Raw genomic sequence first — 19,702 nt, 5'->3', positions numbered from 1 at the left:
ACACACAGTCATGAAGCTGAACTACAGCCATGACTCCAGCCAAGCCTTTTTAATCTGGTGAGATTTCTCTCTGCCTCCGCTGTGTTTGCCAGACTGGGTGACTTTGACCAGAGGGTGTGGTCGCGCAGGTCTGCTATTGATGCAGGGAGTGAATACAAACACAGAAGTACCACACACTGGCGTTCACAACTTAATTACACATCAACCAGGTGAATTAAGGAGATGTCAGTTTCTCACACTCAGGGCAGATCCTGACTATATGTGGCGGATAATCTGCAATGAAAGCAACATTTTTTGAGGAAATCTAGAAGCTTAAATGTCTGTGAAGTTTAAGGTGTTTCTATATTTAATTTAGCAGGATCATGTTGTGACTGAAACATTAGCTCTGCTCAAAAACTAGAAGGCTGACTCAATGCTTGCTTCTTTCATATATCATGACCATCATTTAATCTCATAAGTTAAAGAGATGAAAGATTCTACATACAGCAGCAACGCCACACACCATTCAAATAAACACTCCACACAGAAGACTTACATGTGACTCCAACAGAGTGCATTAGTGCCCGCCCCTTGTTTCAGTAAGTATTTTTTTTTTCCCATAGAGATTTTTAAAAGTCTTAGTTAAGCAGTTGTAAGCTGTAAACCAAACCAACCAGTTCCAAGCTGTATCAGAACTAGGGCTGTCACTACCAGCGTTGGGGGTAACGCATTACAAGTAACGCGAGTTACGTAATAATATTACTTTTTTCAAGTAACTACTTATTTTTCAAATAAGTAACGCCAGTTACTTTTTTCCCCATTTATTGATTGACAAGTCTCCTGTCTGGAAATTGGGAGTAAACATGATGCTACTGTACTCTAGACTAAATGTAAACATGCATTAATTCATCCCACTCACAAAAAACAGATTCAGTATTCCTCAAAATGAATAAAAACAGTGAAATGCAAACTCAAAATATGACGCAACCCTGCAATAATTAAATATGTTAAATAAAACAAATATCCTTTATGTATTTAATCCCATTTTATTAACCAGTGTCTTTTGCTGCTGACCTTCGATGATGCAGTTCAACCATACTAATAAGCACAATTTACTTAACATTTGTGTTTCATTTTGTTTTATAGCTGAAGAGAGATCTCTTGCATAAATGTACTTTTCTTTCAGCCTGAGGTGAATTCATTTCACTTTTGGTGTAAAAGGGCGTTTACATTAGAATTGTTTTACATTAAAAACAAAGAAGCAAACCCTGCCCAGATTTAAAGTAACGCAAAAGTAACGTGTAATGTAGTTACTTTTTCAGTGAGTAATGTAAAATTGTAATGGATTACTTTTAAAAGTAACTTTCCCCAACACTGGTCACCATGGGCATCGCTAGGCCATTTTTAGGGGGGCTACAGCCCCCTAAATTGTTTTTACACTTGCTGCGTGACATTTTTAATTCAAATGTCCACTTAGTCTTTAATACTTGGCAATTTCTTTATGACATAAATGCTACACTTTCATTTTTTAAATATGTGGATATTAAAACATGTAAACTCAGAGTGCCGGTTTAAACTTTTATTTTGACATCATGATGAACAGTTAGCATATTGAGAAAGATACTGATGTATCCTCCTGTGCTGACATTGTTTTATAAATTATTTACCTTACAAATCTGATGAAATGGCACACATTGCGTTCCCAGAATGTTATAATAAACCCAAACTCACAACAATATGCAGACATGGATATTGGGATGCTCCACACATGTAAACGATAACAGTTTGTGTGGAGCAGCATTTACTGTGAATGGAGTCGTACGTACATAACCTACATTCATGTAAATAATTAAAGCACATAGAGTAAATCCTGCAACGCATATATTTATTTAATCGAATCATAGTGTTTGTGAATTCAAAATAGCATTATGCATTATTATGATTTTTAAATGGGTTTAATATATCATGCAGCCTTGGAAAACAGTCTGAAAATGCGTTTCATGGAATGCACCACTTCCAGTATTTTGCAGGTTACTCGACACAGACAAAATGCAATTGAGGACTTTTTTAAAGATCCAATATTCAAATTGAATCGAGGAATTGTGACAGCCCTAATCAGAACTAGGGTTGCAAAGGGGTGAACAGTTTCTGGAAAATTTCTGGAAACTTTCCTAAAATCCCTGGAAAATTCCACAAAATCCTGGAAAGTTTCCAAACTACCCTGGAAATTTTCCACCTTTTTGCAACCCTAATCAGAACATGACAAAAAGACTAAATTTATTTAAAAATGTGTCAAAAAGATAAAGGGACAAGACTAACGAGGAAAAGAACTACAATCTCATGAAGCACTGTTAATTAATCAAATCAACAATGATGTATACAAAACTTGATTTACAGATGTTAATTATACATACAAAAACCATGCATTTTATATTTATTGCAAAACTGCACAGTGCTTCATGGGAGCGGGTGGCTGCTGAAGCGTTCTTTAGGTGCAGTTTGCTTTTTGCAAATCTCTGCAGAATCATGGGTAATGTAGTTTTCCACTAGGTATTCCACTTTTGCTATGCTAAGCTAATAGCGTGATACTACAATAAGCACAAAAATGTACATTACACATAAATATTAGAAAAAAATCATTAAAATATTAAAATAAAAATGCTTCTTTTAATCGCATCTTGCCTCGTCTGGCATTTATGCACTAAGCAATGCATTTTACAACAGCAAATATCAAACTAAAATATTTTAACAGAAACACAACAGAATAGCTCTAGCTTATGCTCTGTTATTTACAATATTTCTGACTTTCACTTAATGTTCCAAAGAACCTTAATAATACATAGAGGTCACGCCATTGCATAATCGAAACTCGATTACAGACTGCAAATTGAACATTACATTACTCATGCAAACACAAAAAATCTTTAATTATCTTTTAATTCTCCACCCGTTTCAGAGCTAAACGTTATGAGTAAGGAGAACCGCTAAACCTAGGCCTATGCACTTGCTCACGACGACTCTGAACGGGCTCAAGGACTAAAGCAAGTACAGGAATGCAGACTTACAATTTGAATTAACAGTGGCTCATTAGGTGAACACAATGGGGCTTTTACAAAAAACAATCCAAGAACACACAAACACACTCACTACCCCGTCTGCTGCACCCAAAAAGAAAAACATATCTTTGACTTGTGAGTTTCAATTCGCAGGCCAGTGAGCTGTTGTTGAGCACAGAGGTCCTTCTCATTTAACTGTGAGGGGAACTCTGAGATTATACACTGTGCAAAAACACTGAGTGATGCATCAGCTAGACTTAATGAAAAAAATATTCTCATGCTGGTTTTAAAACCCGATAACCAATATTGATGTAACTACAAGTGCAAAAGAGAAAAAGGGCAACAGAGTATGGAAGGCTGCACGGTCACAGTGGGAAATAAATCAAGCTGACCATATATATATATATATATATTTTTTTTTTTTTTTTATCTATCTGAATGTTTTTAAATGAAAATGCATATTTTATACACTGAGACTGACTTTCTTTTAATGGCCAGACACTACAAGCAAAAAACATTATTTTTAATAATTTTGAGATTTAGGTCTGTTTTGCTTCTATAACATGTCTTCATTCTGTCTAGTGAAAAGACATCCAAAATACACATTCACACAATTTATAAACACAATTTGAGCTAGTTACACCACTTTTAAAAACGCTAAAATGGTTGCTATAAGATGTTGTTATTTGTTTTTAAGGCACTACAGAATTTTAGAGTCTGCTGACAAAGATCCTGCTAGATCTTTAAGAAGATCTAAAAATCTAAATCTTCTTTGTGTTGTAAAAACTAAATATAAACAAAAGGGTGACAAGAGCCTTTTCTTGTGTCAAACCCAAACTTTGGAACTACCTCCCTCTTTCTGTAAAGTCAGTAAAGTCACTACTGAAATTTAAGACTGTTAAAAGCACATCTTTTAAAGACTTTTTGGGTGTCTTCATGATGGGGTGTTTTTTGATTGTTTTACCTTTGCTATGACTTTGTGTGCTGCTCTCTGTATTGTGTTGTATTCTTCTGTGGGTTTATATTGTTTATGCATTTGTTGTTGGTGATTTTGAACCACTTTGGGCAAAAGTGGTTGCAATAAATGTGCTACGTACAATAAACAAACTAACTAAATACACATTTAAGTGTTTATTTTATTACACTTCATCTCTTTGCATCTGTTTTATGTACAATGCGTATCTTAGAAAGCTGTTTTCTTAAAATGAGTCAGAAATCTCCACTTCAGCAGCACTTAAATACAGCAAACATTAGTTTTATTTTATTTATCTATTTTCTGAGGGGTTTTACAGAGGTATTTGTTCAGATATAATTTGCCTGATTTATACAACATTTTATTTTCACAAAACATGGTGAAATTTTATGATTTAATATTTTTTATATTGACATGATTTTTAGTTTTTCTGATTTATGAAGCTGCAGATTCAAAATACCCTCAGAAAAAAAATGTTTATATATATAAAATTTGTCTGATTTCTACATTTTATTAAATTTTTTTTTAATGATTTTATATTTTTCTCTATTGACAGGATTTTAATGTTCAATTTGTGATATCAATATGTGATTTCTTAAGGATCATGTGACTGGAGTAATGATGCTAAAAATCAGCTTTGAAATCACAGTAATAAATTACATTTTAAAATATATTCAAATAGAAAACAGTTATTTTAAATAGTAAAAACATTTTAAAATTTTACAGTTTTTGTACTTTGGATCAAATAAATGCAGGCTTTGTGAGCAGAAGAGACTTCTTTAAAAAAAAAAACATTACAAATCTTACTGTTCAAATACTTTTGACTAGTAGTATACATTCTAAAGTTTTTACAGGTGTTTGTTCATATAAAAGTCATCTGATTTACATAACAGTTTATTTTTAAAAAGCATAGTGAAATTTCATAATTTAATATTTTTTCCCCTAGCTTTCAACCTTTTTTTTTTTTTGATTATGGAGAGACCAATTCAAAATCCCCTTAAGTTCAATATATGAATTCTGAAACTGGCTTTATCCAGTATTCAGATTTCCTTCTGGAAATGTATTTCAATTAGTGCATATTTAATTAATCTCACTTTAATGTTTTATTGCATTTAAATACAAAAATATTTGAATATACTTTAAATAAGCAGCTGTGAAAAGCAATGCCTATATATGACGTCACACTGCAGGACAGTGCTGTCACTGCCTGACGTCATGTTAACTACACACGCACGTAAAGCATCAGGACATATGCCTTTTTAACATCTCCGAGCCAAGTAATTAAACATATCAAGCGTTTTAGTAATTATCAACCGTCTGCTCTGTCAGAAACCAAGACCTCCTTCATCTTTCTAAGTGGTCTTGTGGGTGTATTAACAAAAGGGTTCGTGATAGTGGGTGTGTGCACGCGTCATGACACATAGGTGCTTTCAGAGCAAGCACTCACAAAATGCATACATTCATATTCAGGTCAAAACTACTGCATTTCCCCCAATCATATCATAATTCCCAGACAACAACGTGTCTACTGCAAGGATTAAGCATATGCGATTAAGCCTGCATGGAAAATGATCACGGGCAAACAAGGACACTTTTTATCCTCTCATATTAATTCACTTTTATTTAAGATTTTACTTTATTCTGTATTAATTTTATTTTTTAGAATTACACATCTATTTGTCCTTATAAGACTGTTAAGGTATTATACATGCAAGCGTTTTTAATCCGATTATTGATGTGTTATCAGTGCCTAATGGGTGCAAAGCACACTTTTAGACCTTGCATCAGACTATTATTTATTATAGAAATAATTCAAGAAAGCCAGACACTGCTGGATCACAACCAGCAGCTTTCCACCTCTCATATGGTCTTTGTGTGGTGGAAAAACGCTGAGTTTACATGCTGTTCACCTTAACACATGCTTTCCTCCGCAGTCACAAAACAATGAGCAAACGCCGGCCTCAAAACACACAGGTGAGAGACAGAAGAGCACATGATTTGAGAAGGAAATAAAAATACGTTAGACAAATGGCTGTCTCACATAACCGAGCGAGCTGCCTAGCCAGACGGTATTTTGGGGGATCACAGACAGCATATTTTCCGCAGTTTTGCCCACACGTTAAGCTGACTCAGAAGGAAAAAGAAAGCAGTCTGGGTAGGCAGCTCACTAGGGTTTGACACACGGCCACTGTTTACCTGCATTGCCGTAGGATTTCGCCAGCAGCCACCCGACACTGGCGCAGATTCTGGCTCTGGACAAGTCATACTGATCCAACGGCTTTATGTCCGGGACCACAAAAGTCTTCCTCATTGCATTCGAGTCCACCATAGCAGGTCCAAAACAGACGGGCCGGGAAAAAGAGAGGAAGGCGATGCGGTGAGGAATGAAACCAAATCAAACAGTCATCCTTTTCTTTGACGCGACCACAGCATTGGGACTGCGAAAGGCCGATATTTCGGGTAGCGTTCCGGCGAGAAAATAATGTAATTTACGATTTATTCCCCTCTAGATCTTCTTTCCATACGTCCAGTAAAGCCGACAGTCGTATAGGTGTGTTTTAGTCTATCGGAGCGACAATTTCAGCGATATTCCCGGGGATGTTTCACTATTTTCGACCCCGCTTCAGAGTCCACAATCCACATCGCTCTGGCTGATAGCGACTGATTTCCAGGTACTCCATACTCCTGTCAATCATCCCGCCGGGCGTCCAATCAGGTTTAAGAATTTAGGACACAAGGTTGAGGAGGCGGGGCTAGGAATGTGAACTCAAGCAGCAGGTAGGAAGGCGCGTTAACTCGTGGAAACAGGTGCAGGACAGGTAGAACTTGCCTAGGAGGGTGCGAAAGGGAAATATTAGTCATTATGAACAGCGTAATTCATATAATCGTCACGGCACCACAGTGCTATATCGAGCATAGTGTCAACCGCAGAGTTTTTAGGAAGACTTTTTAGATTTTTAGACTACCAGTCAAAATAATGAAGTATAAGAAAAAATATATATATATATAAGAAGTCTCTTCTGCTCGCCAAGACTGCATTTATTTGATCCAAAATACAGCAAAACCCGTAATATTATGAAATATTTCTACTATTTAAAATAACTACTATTTGAATATATTTTAAAATGTAATTTATTCCTGTGATCAAAGCTACATTTTCAGCATCATTACTTGTTTTCAGTGTCACATGATTCTTCAGAAATCATTCTAATGTGCTGATTTGCTGTTTATTATTACATTTATTATTATTATCAATATTACATTTATTATTATTATTAATATTTAAAACAACTGAGTGTATACTTTTAGGATTCTTTGATGAACAGAAAGATCCAAAGATCAGCATTTACCTGAAATAAAAAGATTTTTTTAACATTATACACTATACCATTCAAAAGCTTGGAGTCAGTATCATTTTTTTTTTAAAGAAATGATAGAAATTAATACTTTTATTTAGCAGGGATGCTTTAAATTGATCAAAAGTCATGATGAAGACATTTATAATGTTGCAAAAATTTATATTTCAGATAAATGCTGTTCTTCTGAACTGTCAAAGAAATCTAAAACAAAATTCTATTCAGCTGTTTTCAACATAATAGTAATAATAAATGTTTTCTGAACAGCAAATCAATGTTACGGGTTTGAGTCCCAAGTCCGGCAGGGATTGAAAGTGGGGGGAGTGAATAACCAGCACTCTCTCCACCCTCAATACCACAACTGAGGTGAGACCCTTAAGCAAGGCACCAATCCCCCAACTGCTCCCCTGGCGCTGCAGCGATAGCAATATTGCTGCCCACTGCTCCGGGTGTGTGTGCACTTGGATGGGTTAAATGCAGAGCACAAATTCCGAGTATGGGTCACCATACTTCGCCTCATGTCACGTTCTTTCCTTCCTTAAAAAAACAGAATATTAGAATGATTTTTGAAGGATCATGTGACTGGAGAAATTATGCTAAAAATTCAGCTTTGAAATCACAGGAATAAACTACATATTAAAATATATTCAAATTTAAAACGGTTATTTTAAATAGCAAAAATATTTCAGAATTTTACTGTTGTTGCTGTACTTTGGATCAAATAAATGCAAGCTTGGTGGACAAAACATACCTTAAAAAAACTGGTAGTGTACATGTGTTTGAGAAAAAGGTATACTATAAAGATATATTATAGCCTATTATTTCGCTTCGCACACTGATTAGAGTGATGCTGTGGATATTTTATAAAATGCTGATGATGCTGTAGACATTTTATAAAAAACACAAGTATTCAGGCCACAGCATGTCATAAACTAGTGAGTAACAAACTCTGTTAATCCCCAAAACAATGTAAGCACTAAGGTCTTTTCACCAAAAAATGATTCAGAAGCACAGCTCAGCTGTGGACAAACCTAACAGAGGACAGAAATCACTGAAGATCCAGGTCACATGATGGTTAAAAGACCACTGCTGTAATTTTGTAAGAAGATTAACTCACAGAACTATTTTAATCTAATTAGAGAGGAACATGGCATTTGTTTTTCTTCATTCTTTGGTTTTCCCTTTTTCTTTTGTAGTGGAACCAGCACTCAAAATGTACTGCAAATGAAATTATCCAATTATGCTTATTTATATAAACACAGACTTAAAAACGTACAAAAATAACTGCATCCCACATCCCATTAGAGTCCGAACAAACTTTCAGTTGAAGTAACATATACAATGAAAGTTTAACGTGACAGAGTGGCATCACTGGCCCAAAAAAGCATATTTCTCTAACCACAGCTTTCAGATGTTTGTACAAACAAACATCTGGAATCCACCCTTGTGCCCATGCAATTATGGGCAGTGCCTTCAGAAAGTTTACACTTTTGTAATCAGATAATAAATGATTTGCAGATGTCAATCATGTTGATTGCTCTTTTAATATACAACAGAGAGTGGTAAACAATAGTTCAAGCGCTTCAACATTTTATTTACCTAATGTCATGTCATGATGAACAAACTGAAAGCATGTAAATGCTGCAGCGAGTGACACCATGTGGTCTGAAGTGGTATTGCAAAAGTCTAACAAGCAATTTACATTTATTCACATATGCATTTTGCAATTCATTTCGCTGTTTTCTGGTTCATCTGTAAAGCTGCAACAAATTCAGTCATCCTTTAGTCCTCCGAAAACAGCCGTAGGGACAGACTTCTGCTCCAACTGCACCTCTGCAATGACACAATGAAAATAATCAGCCTACCAAAGTTAAGCAACTGTTCAAACACTGCAAATCATCAATGCTGATGATGGAAAAAAACAATCATGTCCAATCTGAACTAACCTTCTGGTTCCCCATCTTCTGCATCCTCATCTTCATCATCATCAATGTCGATCTCATCTGGATTAGCTTGCTTGGCCAGTTCAGCGAGTTCACTGCGCGAGGTGTCACTCCTGTACAAACCAAACAAAAGCCAAGCGATGTAAACAGTGCAATCGAAACTTAATTTTCAAAAAGGGCAGAACCTTTAAATAAAGCCTTTGAGCCGGCCTGATGTGCCACACCGGCTGCATGCTCTGATTGATCTGTGTGGCCTGCCTCAGACTAGGGTGCAGTACATACCTGACAAAAAGGATCTTGTCTTTAGGTTTGGGTTTGTCCTGCTCAGCCTCTGCAGCGAGCTGTTGAGCCTTCTGCTCCAGCAGCTTCATGTCATCCACTCCGCTCTGCCCAGGAGCAAGATCTGACACTAACACACACACAAGCAATTAAAAAAAATGTAACCATGCAATGAAGAATTTATGTGCTGTTATATAATCTCAATTTGTGGATTAACCCAACGCCTGTTGGCTTATTCTCACGTGTGCCAAAAGAATAAATTTTACATGCAAATAGAGACTGTCACTCTAGAAACTAACAGATTCTGCAGCATTCTCCAGTCCAGTTTTGGTGTTATTTATACACTGCCAGTCAACATTTTTTGGACAGTAAGATTTTTAATGTTTTTTTTAAAGAGGTCTCTTCTGCCCACCAAGGCTGTATTTATTTAATCCAAAGTACAGCAAAAACAGTAACATTTTGAAATATTTTTACTATTTAAAATAACAGTTTCCTATTTGAATATATTTTAAAACGTAATTTATTCCTCTGACTTTAAAGCTCAATTTTTAGTATCATTACTCCAGTCACATGATCCTTCAGAAATCAGGTATTTGAAATAGTAAAATTATTTCACAGGGTGAAAAATATTTATGGTTAAATAAATGCAGGGTTAGTAAGCAGAAGAGAGTTCTTTAAAAAAAATAAAAAATAAAAAAAAAAACATGAAAAATCTTACTGTCCAAAAACTAGTAGTTTTGACTAGTAGTGTATACAATTATAGTACTTATTTATATTATTAATTAGCTTTAATATTTATATTTTCCTTATTACTTTTAGTATGTTTTAGCAATTTCATGTGTATTTGTCATTTTTATTACAGCTTTATTTTTCAGTTATTTTAGTCATTTTAATACTTCAAATAAAATATATTTATTTTTTATTTTAACCTTATTTCAGTTAACAAAAACTATTTTTATTATAGTTTTCGTCTTAGTTTTAGTTAACAACTCCAGTGCTCCAGTAATTATTGTGGATAACTCAACCGTTTTTCGACTGCTTTTTTTGTTTTTCACCTTTTTTTTTTTTCTTTTATTACATAGAGAGATTTATCTATAAAAACAGGCTATTTAATGCAAAATGTTTTGCAGAAGACTTATGCATTGGAAATTGACTGGATAGTGGAAAGAAGGCATCCCATGAAATAATGGCGAGACCAAAATATAGTTTGCTAGTTTCAGGCACACTCAGGAACATTTTGATGTATTCCAGCATGTTTTTTTAACCACAAATCTATATTTTCATATTATTGCCATAAGAATTACATTAACTGCCATTACATTAAACATTATAGAAAGGCTGCATTTTCTTCAACAGTAGCCCAAATCAATAGCTAAACATAGCTTGGTTAACCTTATGTTCCAGCCTGCACAACATCAAACAAAAGAAAAGTAATTTCAGAGGGATTTTGATGTAATAACACTGATGAATCATGCACATTTATTACAAACAATCAATTCTGATTTTCAGACAACTTTAAAGGGGTCATGAACTGACTTTTGACATGTAAGAGGTCATTGTACTATAAAAACATCCTGTAAGTTTCAGAACTCAAAACTTCCTCATTAGTCTAAAATCAGCTTATACTGAAGCCAATCTGCCAAAACTACAGGTTGTGGAATGTGCCACTTTATGACATAATAGTGTGGCTAAACACCACTGAAGATCAACTCCTGCTTCTACATCACTACTTGTTTAGTGCCGCCCACCGGTTCACAAATATAGTGTAAATAACAATAGAGGCAGACGCAAGTCTACACAGAAAGCAAACAATAAAGATGTCTTTGCATTGTCTTCCTTCTGATCCCAACATTAGGAAAGAGTGGATGAACTTTATTTTTAATGAAGTTCCAGACCACGTCGGTAATAACTTGATCCTTTGTTCACTTCATTTTACCGTGGATTAGTTTACAAACAAGGCACAATTCGATGCAGGATTTTTAGAAAGATTGAAACTGAAAGATGGTGCTGTGCCAACTATATTGGACCCAACAGTAATGTCGCACCACACAAGTGTGAGTAACTGTTTTTATTGTGTGGTCACTATTGCTTTGTGTGTTATTACAAATCATTTGGTATGTACTATTTATGCGTTTTTGACCTAAATCACAGCAGCGTTCATCTATGAAGGATTTAGGCTTATCAAACATACACAACTGTTAACAGTTGTGCATAACAGTGGCCGTGTACTTCAGAGTTCACAATCTGCCAAGCCTATTCAAACTGATTGTTCTGATAAAAACAGAACAGAAAATAGCCGATTACTTCTAAATTATGTTTTCTGGTGTTAAAACTTCATAGAAATTACAATTGGACCTCTGAGAACTGTACAAAATAAAAAACAAAGGAAGTTCATGATCTCTTCAATAAATGAAACGTACCTGTTCCAGTAGCATTAGTGGTTGCCTTGAGCATCTGAGAAGACATGAAGTTGACTTGTGTGTTGTATGTGGCCTGCACACTGCGTTTAATCCTCAGCATCTCACGGATGGTGTCCTCATTACCGTGGCGTATCTCAAACTCCTTCCACGTTTGCCAGAAATGAGCGGTCACCTGATTAAAAGATGCCAAGTTAGTCAAAATACGGGCTTACACACAATATTAGCAAAGTAACATGGAACGGTACGATAAGATTTACCCTCGGATCACAGATCTGAGAGCAGTAGGAGTAGATGGCTCTGGCTCTGTCAATCTCCCCAAGTTTGCTCTCCATGTCAGCGAAGCGTAAGCACATGTCTCTGGCGTGCTCATCTGGCAGGACCTGCACCAAAACAAATGAACTTACTATAACACATAACATATTATACAGTTATACTGCCTCAGAGTTTTAAATGAGTAACAGCTTACCTCAATGGCTTTCTGATAGATGGCTCTTGTGTGAGTGACTCCATAAATCTCTGCTGCCCGTTTGATGTAGATGTTGAACATTTGATGTTGTTCATCCGGCTCTACAGCGGCAGTGGCTCTCTCATACACAGCCATGGCATGTCGTGCCAGACCGTACTCCTCTTCCAGTTTAGCATACAGCAAGTAGATCGCTGTTAAACAACACAAATTAAATCAGGACCTGTTTAAAACACCAATTAGAAGTAAAGGATTTAAAGGAATAGCTCACACAAAAATGAAAAGTCTGTCATTAATTACTCATGTCGTTCTATACCAGTAAGATCTTAGTTCGTCTTCAGAACACAAACTAAGATATTTTTGATAAACTGATCCTGCATGGACAGCAACACAACTACTACGTTCAAGGCTCAGAAAGCTAGTAAGGACATTGTTAAAATAATCCATGTAACATCAGTGGCTCAACCTTAATTTAATGAAGTTACCAGAATACTTTTTGTGTGCAAAGAAAACAAAATAATAACATTTGTAGTTACATTGCTGTCTATGCAGGGTCAGAAAGCTCTAGGATTTCATCAAAAATATCTTTATTTGTGTTCTGAAGATGAACGAAGGTCTTAGGGGTTTGGAACAACATGATGGTGAGTAATTAATGACAGACGTCTCATTTTTGGGTGAACTATCCCTTTAAATGAATGTAGTTAATCATATAATTTTGCATTTTCTGCATTATTACTTTTGGCGTATTTAGCAGGACACCCATCCAGCGCTTGCTCAAACAGATCTCGCGCTCTCTCCAGCTTCTTGCCTCCATAACGGTCGATGAACTTGGTGAGGTACGTGTTCCAGATGTCGTGGACATTAGGCCACTTAAAGAGGGCAATGCCACGCTCGTATGCCTTCAATCAAAATTAAATCCAGATTTATTTAGAAGTACATAAATTTGTTACAGCGGAAAAAAAAGTATAAAAAACAATAATGAATAAAACAGAAGGTTATGTTATGTTACCTTAAAACTGTCCTCAAAGTAGTTGTGTTCTTCAAGAAACATGGCATAGTTAATGATGATCTGAGGTGTGGCGATCCGGAGGTCAATGATGCGATCATACACTGCCTTTGTGGACTGATAAAAGCAATAGTTACATTATCACACAAACATCAGTAAACACACACTCTCTTAGTAAAAAGGAATCGACAAAGCAGCTTACCTGGAATGTGCCAAGACTCTCTTCCAAGTCTGCGAGCATGGACCACACTTTCAGAGACTTATATACTCGATTCTGCACCGGTTCTGATGAATCAAAATACTCAGCTTTTCTTGCTGGAATCGCTGTTGCTTTCTGAAGAGAAAAAGACTGTCAACATCTGGAAAAAGTTTGATGATCTCTGAATTTATCCCTTTGGAATGAAATGCACTAAACTATGGCGTCAAGCGAGCTTTGAAACTTGGCTGTAAAATGACTTGAAGCAATAGTTCACTCCAAAATGAAAATTTCTTAATTTTATTTACCCAATATCATCCAAGATGTTGATGTCTTTCTTTCTTCAGTAGAAAATAAATTAAGGTCTTTGAAGAAAACATGCCAGGATTTTTCTCCATATAGTGAACTTCAATAGGGGAAATCAACAAGACGTTGAAGCTCTTCACGCATTACGTGGTTACGGTGGAAAGTTGTGCCTTTACCAGTGTTTACAAAGCAGACGTGCAAAGAAAGTCAAACGGCCTTTACAAAAATGTTAAAACAACAATGTCGGGCGATTTTAAAGTTGGAGGAGAAAATGAGCCTACCCTACCTTTTTGAACCGAAGCACACAGACAAAGAAATTAACTGCATGTGACCTTTCCAATGTGATTGCGTAATGCATGAAGCCTTACACGCACACCACAGAGCTAGTGCAAGACAAGCATTTGCGGTTAAAAAGTATATAAGTAGGAAATTTTTTTTTTTTTTTTATAAAATGACGATCGTTTCACTAGACAAGACCCGTATTCCTTGGCTTGGATCATGTATAGCCTTTTGAAGCTGCATTGAAAATGCAATTTTGGACCTTCAACCCATTGATCCCCATTGAAGTCCACTACATGGAGAACAATCCTGGAATGTTTTCCTTAAAAACCTTAATTTCTTTTCGACTGAAGAAGACATGAACATCTTGGACATGGGGGTGAGTAAATTATCAAGAAATTTTAATTCTGGAGTGGACTAGTCCTTTAAGATATTACCAAAAACAACATAAAAATTAAAATAACATAGACTTTAAATTTAAAAAAAAAAAAAAAAACAAAAGAAAAATTACCAAAACTATATAAATATTAAATAAGTAAAAATATACCCATAAAATTACCGCAATGAGACTAAAATAACACTGCGCTTCACTAAAGCAGTAGTGATAATATGTAGTAGTTTCCTGTCTCTTACCCTTAGTATACGCAAAGCTTGGTCATAATTCTCATGTCTCAGCTCCATCTCTCCATATTCACACCACACTGCAGCAAGATCATCCACCTGTTTGTAGTTCACCTTTGTGGCCTTTTCAAAGATAGTCCGAGCCTTGAAGTTCAAGTGAAATAGTTAACCATCAGTTTACAATCACACACCAGCAAACTATCTACAAAGTTGCAAGTACACAGGAGGTTTCATACATCATCCAGCTGTTCATTATCCTCATAGAATCTGGCGAAGGACACCCAGAGAGAGTGAGGTTTTCCTGTGGCTTTCACAGGATCTATCGTTTGCACAGCTTCTGTGTATGTGTTTATGATCTACAGAAAAAAGCAGAATAAGATGTGTAAATCACACACAGTAGCAGACAAATATCAACCAATTTAAAGATGTAAATGATGTTTCCAACCTGTCTTGGCTGGCCCTCATAGAGTTTGACTCTTTTGTGCCACTCGTGAACATTGTGAGGGTTCTGACGCAGCAAGACACTGTTTAGTAAAAGCGGTCGTCGAGTTATCAGCAACTCAAAACGCGCCAATCGTAACTCCAAGTCAATGTCATCTAGAGTGGGGAAATCAGGATCTCTGTAAGACCAACATCAAGGAATATTTGCTACAAGAAAAAAATAAAATAATCACATTTTCTCACCGTCTTCATCTTGGCCCAGTTCAGACGTGGTCTCCATCTTGGCAGCGATCATGCTCTCCTCAAATTGCGCATAGCTGTCGAAAACCTGGGTGAAGTCTCGCACAGTGACTACGGTTAGGATGGCTTCCTCATATACATCTCGAGCCTTGAAAAGGCAAGACAATGGTGTCATTTTGTGCTTGAGCATTGTTAGTGTATACAGAAGAGTCTTAGATTTTATATATTTGCAGGTTTACCTTCTCAAAATGTCCACTGCGGATATAGTAATCAGCCATAGAACACCAGAGTTTGCCAAGCTGGTCAGTAAAGCGAGTGAGACCTCCTCGGATAATCGCTCCCACTTTCAGTGAAGTCACCTTGTCCGGGTTTTGTGAGATGAGGTCACAGAGCTCGTGCCAGAGCTGTAATTGAATTTTACAAGAAAAAATATGTACATTCTGCATGATGTGTGTATAATTCGCCAACCTAAATAAATGCATATACGCAGACAAACCTAAGAGCCAGATTGGGCCAACACAAACCTTTTGCCGTTAAATTAGTACTGTCAGGATTTACTAAAGATGCGCAGTGAAGAATTAGCACTGAAAAGGCGTGGACAGTTATTTTTGCGCCTGACCTTATTAAATATCCATCTGTAGAAGTTTCCTTTTCAGGCGCTAATTTTATAGGAGAAAAGTGTTAAAATGAATCACGCAACGTGATTTACTAACATTTGCACTCGTTAAATTACTGGTATTTGCGCCACAATTTAACACCCAAAAAAGCATGTCTTTTGGTAGACTGCGCTGGTCATTATAGAAATGTGTTCTTTAATGTGTGCATTGTCAGTAAATCACACGCAGAATTTTACCCTCCCATCAGCGCTTTTATGGAATTACACTATTTTACAAACATTAGAGGCTACTTCGATGCACTGGTATTAGAATGACAATGAACTTTGGCAACTATAATACCTATAATAATGACTAGCGTATTACATGCTCTTTTATTTTAATAACCAAAATCAGTCTAATATGCTGATTTGCTGTTCAGGAAAATTCTTTTATTATTATTATTATTATTATTAACAGTATTTTTTCAGGATTATTTAATGAATCCTGATCTATAATCCAATGATCCAAAGATCCAATGAAAGGATTAAAGGATGCTTTAAATTGATCAAAAGTGATGATAATATTAATAATACTACAAATTAACATTTATAATATTACAAATGCTTTCTATTTCAGATAAATGCTATTCTTCTCAACTTTCTATTCATCAAAGAAACCTAAAAAAAAATTATTATTTTCTTTTTTTGAGCAGCAAATCAGTATATTAGAATGATTTCTGAAGGATCATGAGACTAGTAATGATACTAAAAATTCAGCTTTGAAATCACATGAATGAATTACATTTTAAAATATATTCAAATAGAAAACAGTTATTTTAATATTTCAAAATTTTACTGTTTTTGCTGTACTTTGGATCAAATTGATGCAGGCTTGGTGAGCAGAAGAGACACAAAAAACACTAAAAAAAACTTTTGACTGGTAGTGTGTTTTTGAATTCCAGCATGTGCCAGAATAATCCAAAAACTGTAACCAATTTTAGACTGCATCATTTTCATTATGCACGGTTTATTAAAGAACCATCATCAAGATAAATCCTTGTCAAAGCAAATACACTACTGTTCACAGGTTTGGGGTCAGTAAGATTTCAGTTCAGTTTTTTTTTTATTAAATTAATAATTATACGTATTCAGCAAAGATGCAATGAATAAAGTTACAAAATATTTTTATTTCATACAAATGCTGTTCTTTTGAACTTTATTCATCATAGAATACCAAAAAATGTATTACGATTTCCACAAAAATATTAAGCAAAACTGTTAATAATAAAAGAAATAATAGCAGAAATGTTTCTTGAGCACTAAATCAGCAAATTTGTACAATTTCATGTAACAGTGAATACTGTAGTAATGGCTACTGAAAATTCAGCATTGCATCATAGCAATAAATTACATTTTAAAATAAATTCAAATAGAAAACAATTTTAGATTGTAAGAAATAAATGATTTTACTTTACTGTTGATAAAATAAATGCAACCATGCTGAGTATAAGAGACTACTTTCAAAAACATAAAAAAAAATAAATAAAATTAACCAACCCCAAACTTGTGAACAGTACAGTATTTACACCCCAGAAGTACAGGTGTACAAACCTATTAAAAGAAATGTAAAACCTGTAATTTGCTGACCTGATAATTGGACTTTCCCTCTTTAGAAACAAAGTTTTCATCATTGACCACAGCTGCCAGGCGAATCGCAGCTTCATCCAGACGTCCAACTGAACGCAGGTAATCAATGTATTCCTCTGCATTCTCAGGAGACAACTACAAACAAGAGAGAGGAAAAGGAAGTGTATAGATAGCTTTAAGATTGACAGGTCAACTAATATTGACAAAGCAAGTGTATATTTGGTTATCGTCAAGCCCTTACCTTTAAGTACCGGCGGTAAACACGAATAGCTGTTTCTGGGAGAGGCAAGTTACGGGCAAAGCGAAGATACAGGGGCCAGATGCGAGGATGCTGGGTAATGGGCAGCGCTCTTAACGCCCTATCAAACGTCCGTCTGCTCCGTGTAATTTTGCACTGAGACACCATGAACTGACAGTAGTCGATCCATATCCTCGGCATCTGAACAGACCATGAAAAGAGGTAAACATTCAGTCCACTTAATCAAATCACACAAGTATTATACAGTATTGCTGCTATAGAAATGTAACACTGCATGAAAACTCAACTTTACCTTATGCATAAACACAAGTGCTCTCTCATGACAGTTGTTCACCTCCTCATATGCTGGATCTGTGACACACTTGCCTTTCACCTGTTTCCGTCTCTCCCTCAGGTAGTTGTACCACAACTTGTAACTGAGAAACACATAAGAAAAGAAGCAATTTTACCTTGGTTGCAAGCACAGGGGTTTCATTATAAGAGAAATCAACATGAAATGCACATACCTGCCAGGCAGCTCTTTTAAAGCTCTTTCATAGATCATATTGAGCACTGGTTTCTGAGCATTTTGTTTGTGCTCAATGTAACGCATCCAGCATTTGACTGAATACGGATTCCTGATGATTTCTTCTTCATAAGGCAAATCATCATCTTCCTGCAATACACACATGATAGGAACAACGATGAATGCAAGTTATGTTAGGGAACTAGTATTTCGAGCAGAATCATATTTGCTCGCTTAAATGATTAATTTTAAACTTATAGTTAGTAACTTGCTAAACATATATGCTAACTACTGTTACCCATTCAGTCTATTATTAAATAGGATGTTAATTAATACAAACGACACAACCACACTTCAGTTAGTGTTTGACATGTAATAAATCACAGATGTCGGTAAATAAAACTTAAAAACGTTATTTTTGTATTTTATGTCATACTCTCAGAGTTAGCAAGCTAATCACGGCTAGCTGAGAACAGACTCTATCAAAGGTCACAAAACCGATTTTAAAAACCGTAAATACATACGAATAAAACGTCTGCCTTCCCGCTAAGCGTTGGCATTTTCCTTTATCAGAGGAAATCCGTATAATAATGTTAAAAACGCAGTGTTTTTTTGACAAAACAAATACTTTCTCAACGTGTGGGGAACGTAGAATACAAAAGCCCCGCCTTTTCCGAACTAAGTCGATTCCTATTGGCTGTCGCTCCCTCTGACAGAGAACAACGGCTTGTTGCAGTACAGTAACCCGGATGGTTGTGTCAAAGCTTCTCCTCTAGGGGGAGACTCCAGAATTAGGGAGTTTTTTAATGGATGTCAGTGTAAAAGAGGTTTTGCCATTATTCTGGAGTGAGCTGTATGTGGAGTTTACAACGAAATATGTTTTATTAGATAAAACATATAAACTGTAACAAAATATTTGATAATTGTAGTGAAAGTATTTATTGAAGGAGCACTTGCAGGGGACTTTAAATCTTAAAAGTATATTTTAATAAACTGGGTCATACCTGAGCTACAAAAGTGGTCAAAAGTTTACATACACCTTGCACCTCATCTGCAAAATGTTCATTATTTTACCAAAATAATCATACAAATGCGTGTTATTTTTTATTTAGTACTGACCTGAATAAGATATTTCACA

General features: G+C 35.7%; 2 protein-coding genes across 7 annotated transcripts in view; both read right to left on the bottom strand.

Moving 5' to 3' along the window:
* Positions 1-6,674, bottom strand: part of camsap3 (calmodulin regulated spectrin-associated protein family, member 3) — a 46,507-nt gene extending 39,833 nt beyond the window's left edge. For all 6 annotated transcript variants that reach the window (XM_051105583.1, XM_051105585.1, XM_051105584.1 and 3 more), the window contains exon 1: positions 6,205-6,674. In XM_051105583.1, the coding sequence (XP_050961540.1) occupies positions 6,205-6,337 (133 nt within the window). In that variant the 5' untranslated portion in view covers positions 6,338-6,674. The remainder of the gene's footprint in view (positions 1-6,204) is intronic.
* Positions 6,675-8,894: 2,220 nt separating this feature from the next.
* Positions 8,895-19,244, bottom strand: xab2 (XPA binding protein 2). Its single transcript, XM_051106558.1, has 19 exons — positions 19,089-19,244; positions 18,566-18,714; positions 18,352-18,475; positions 18,042-18,239; positions 17,801-17,935; positions 15,798-15,962; positions 15,562-15,706; positions 15,323-15,474; positions 15,114-15,233; positions 14,890-15,021; positions 13,678-13,809; positions 13,479-13,592; positions 13,206-13,368; positions 12,473-12,663; positions 12,264-12,386; positions 12,007-12,178; positions 9,590-9,716; positions 9,311-9,420; positions 8,895-9,197 (listed from the first exon to the last, which is right to left on the bottom strand). Exons 1-19 carry the CDS (start codon positions 19,122-19,124, stop codon positions 9,136-9,138), a joined length of 2,550 nt encoding a protein of 849 aa, XP_050962515.1. The 5' UTR covers positions 19,125-19,244; the 3' UTR covers positions 8,895-9,135.
* Positions 19,245-19,702: the final 458 nt, after the last annotated feature.

The sequence above is a fragment of the Labeo rohita genome, chromosome 3 (assembly GCF_022985175.1).
Source record: "Labeo rohita strain BAU-BD-2019 chromosome 3, IGBB_LRoh.1.0, whole genome shotgun sequence".
Taxonomy (NCBI): Eukaryota; Metazoa; Chordata; class Actinopteri; order Cypriniformes; family Cyprinidae; genus Labeo; species Labeo rohita.
The sequence above is the reverse complement of the archived record's forward strand: the minus strand, read 5'-3'. Positions and strand labels throughout refer to the sequence as shown.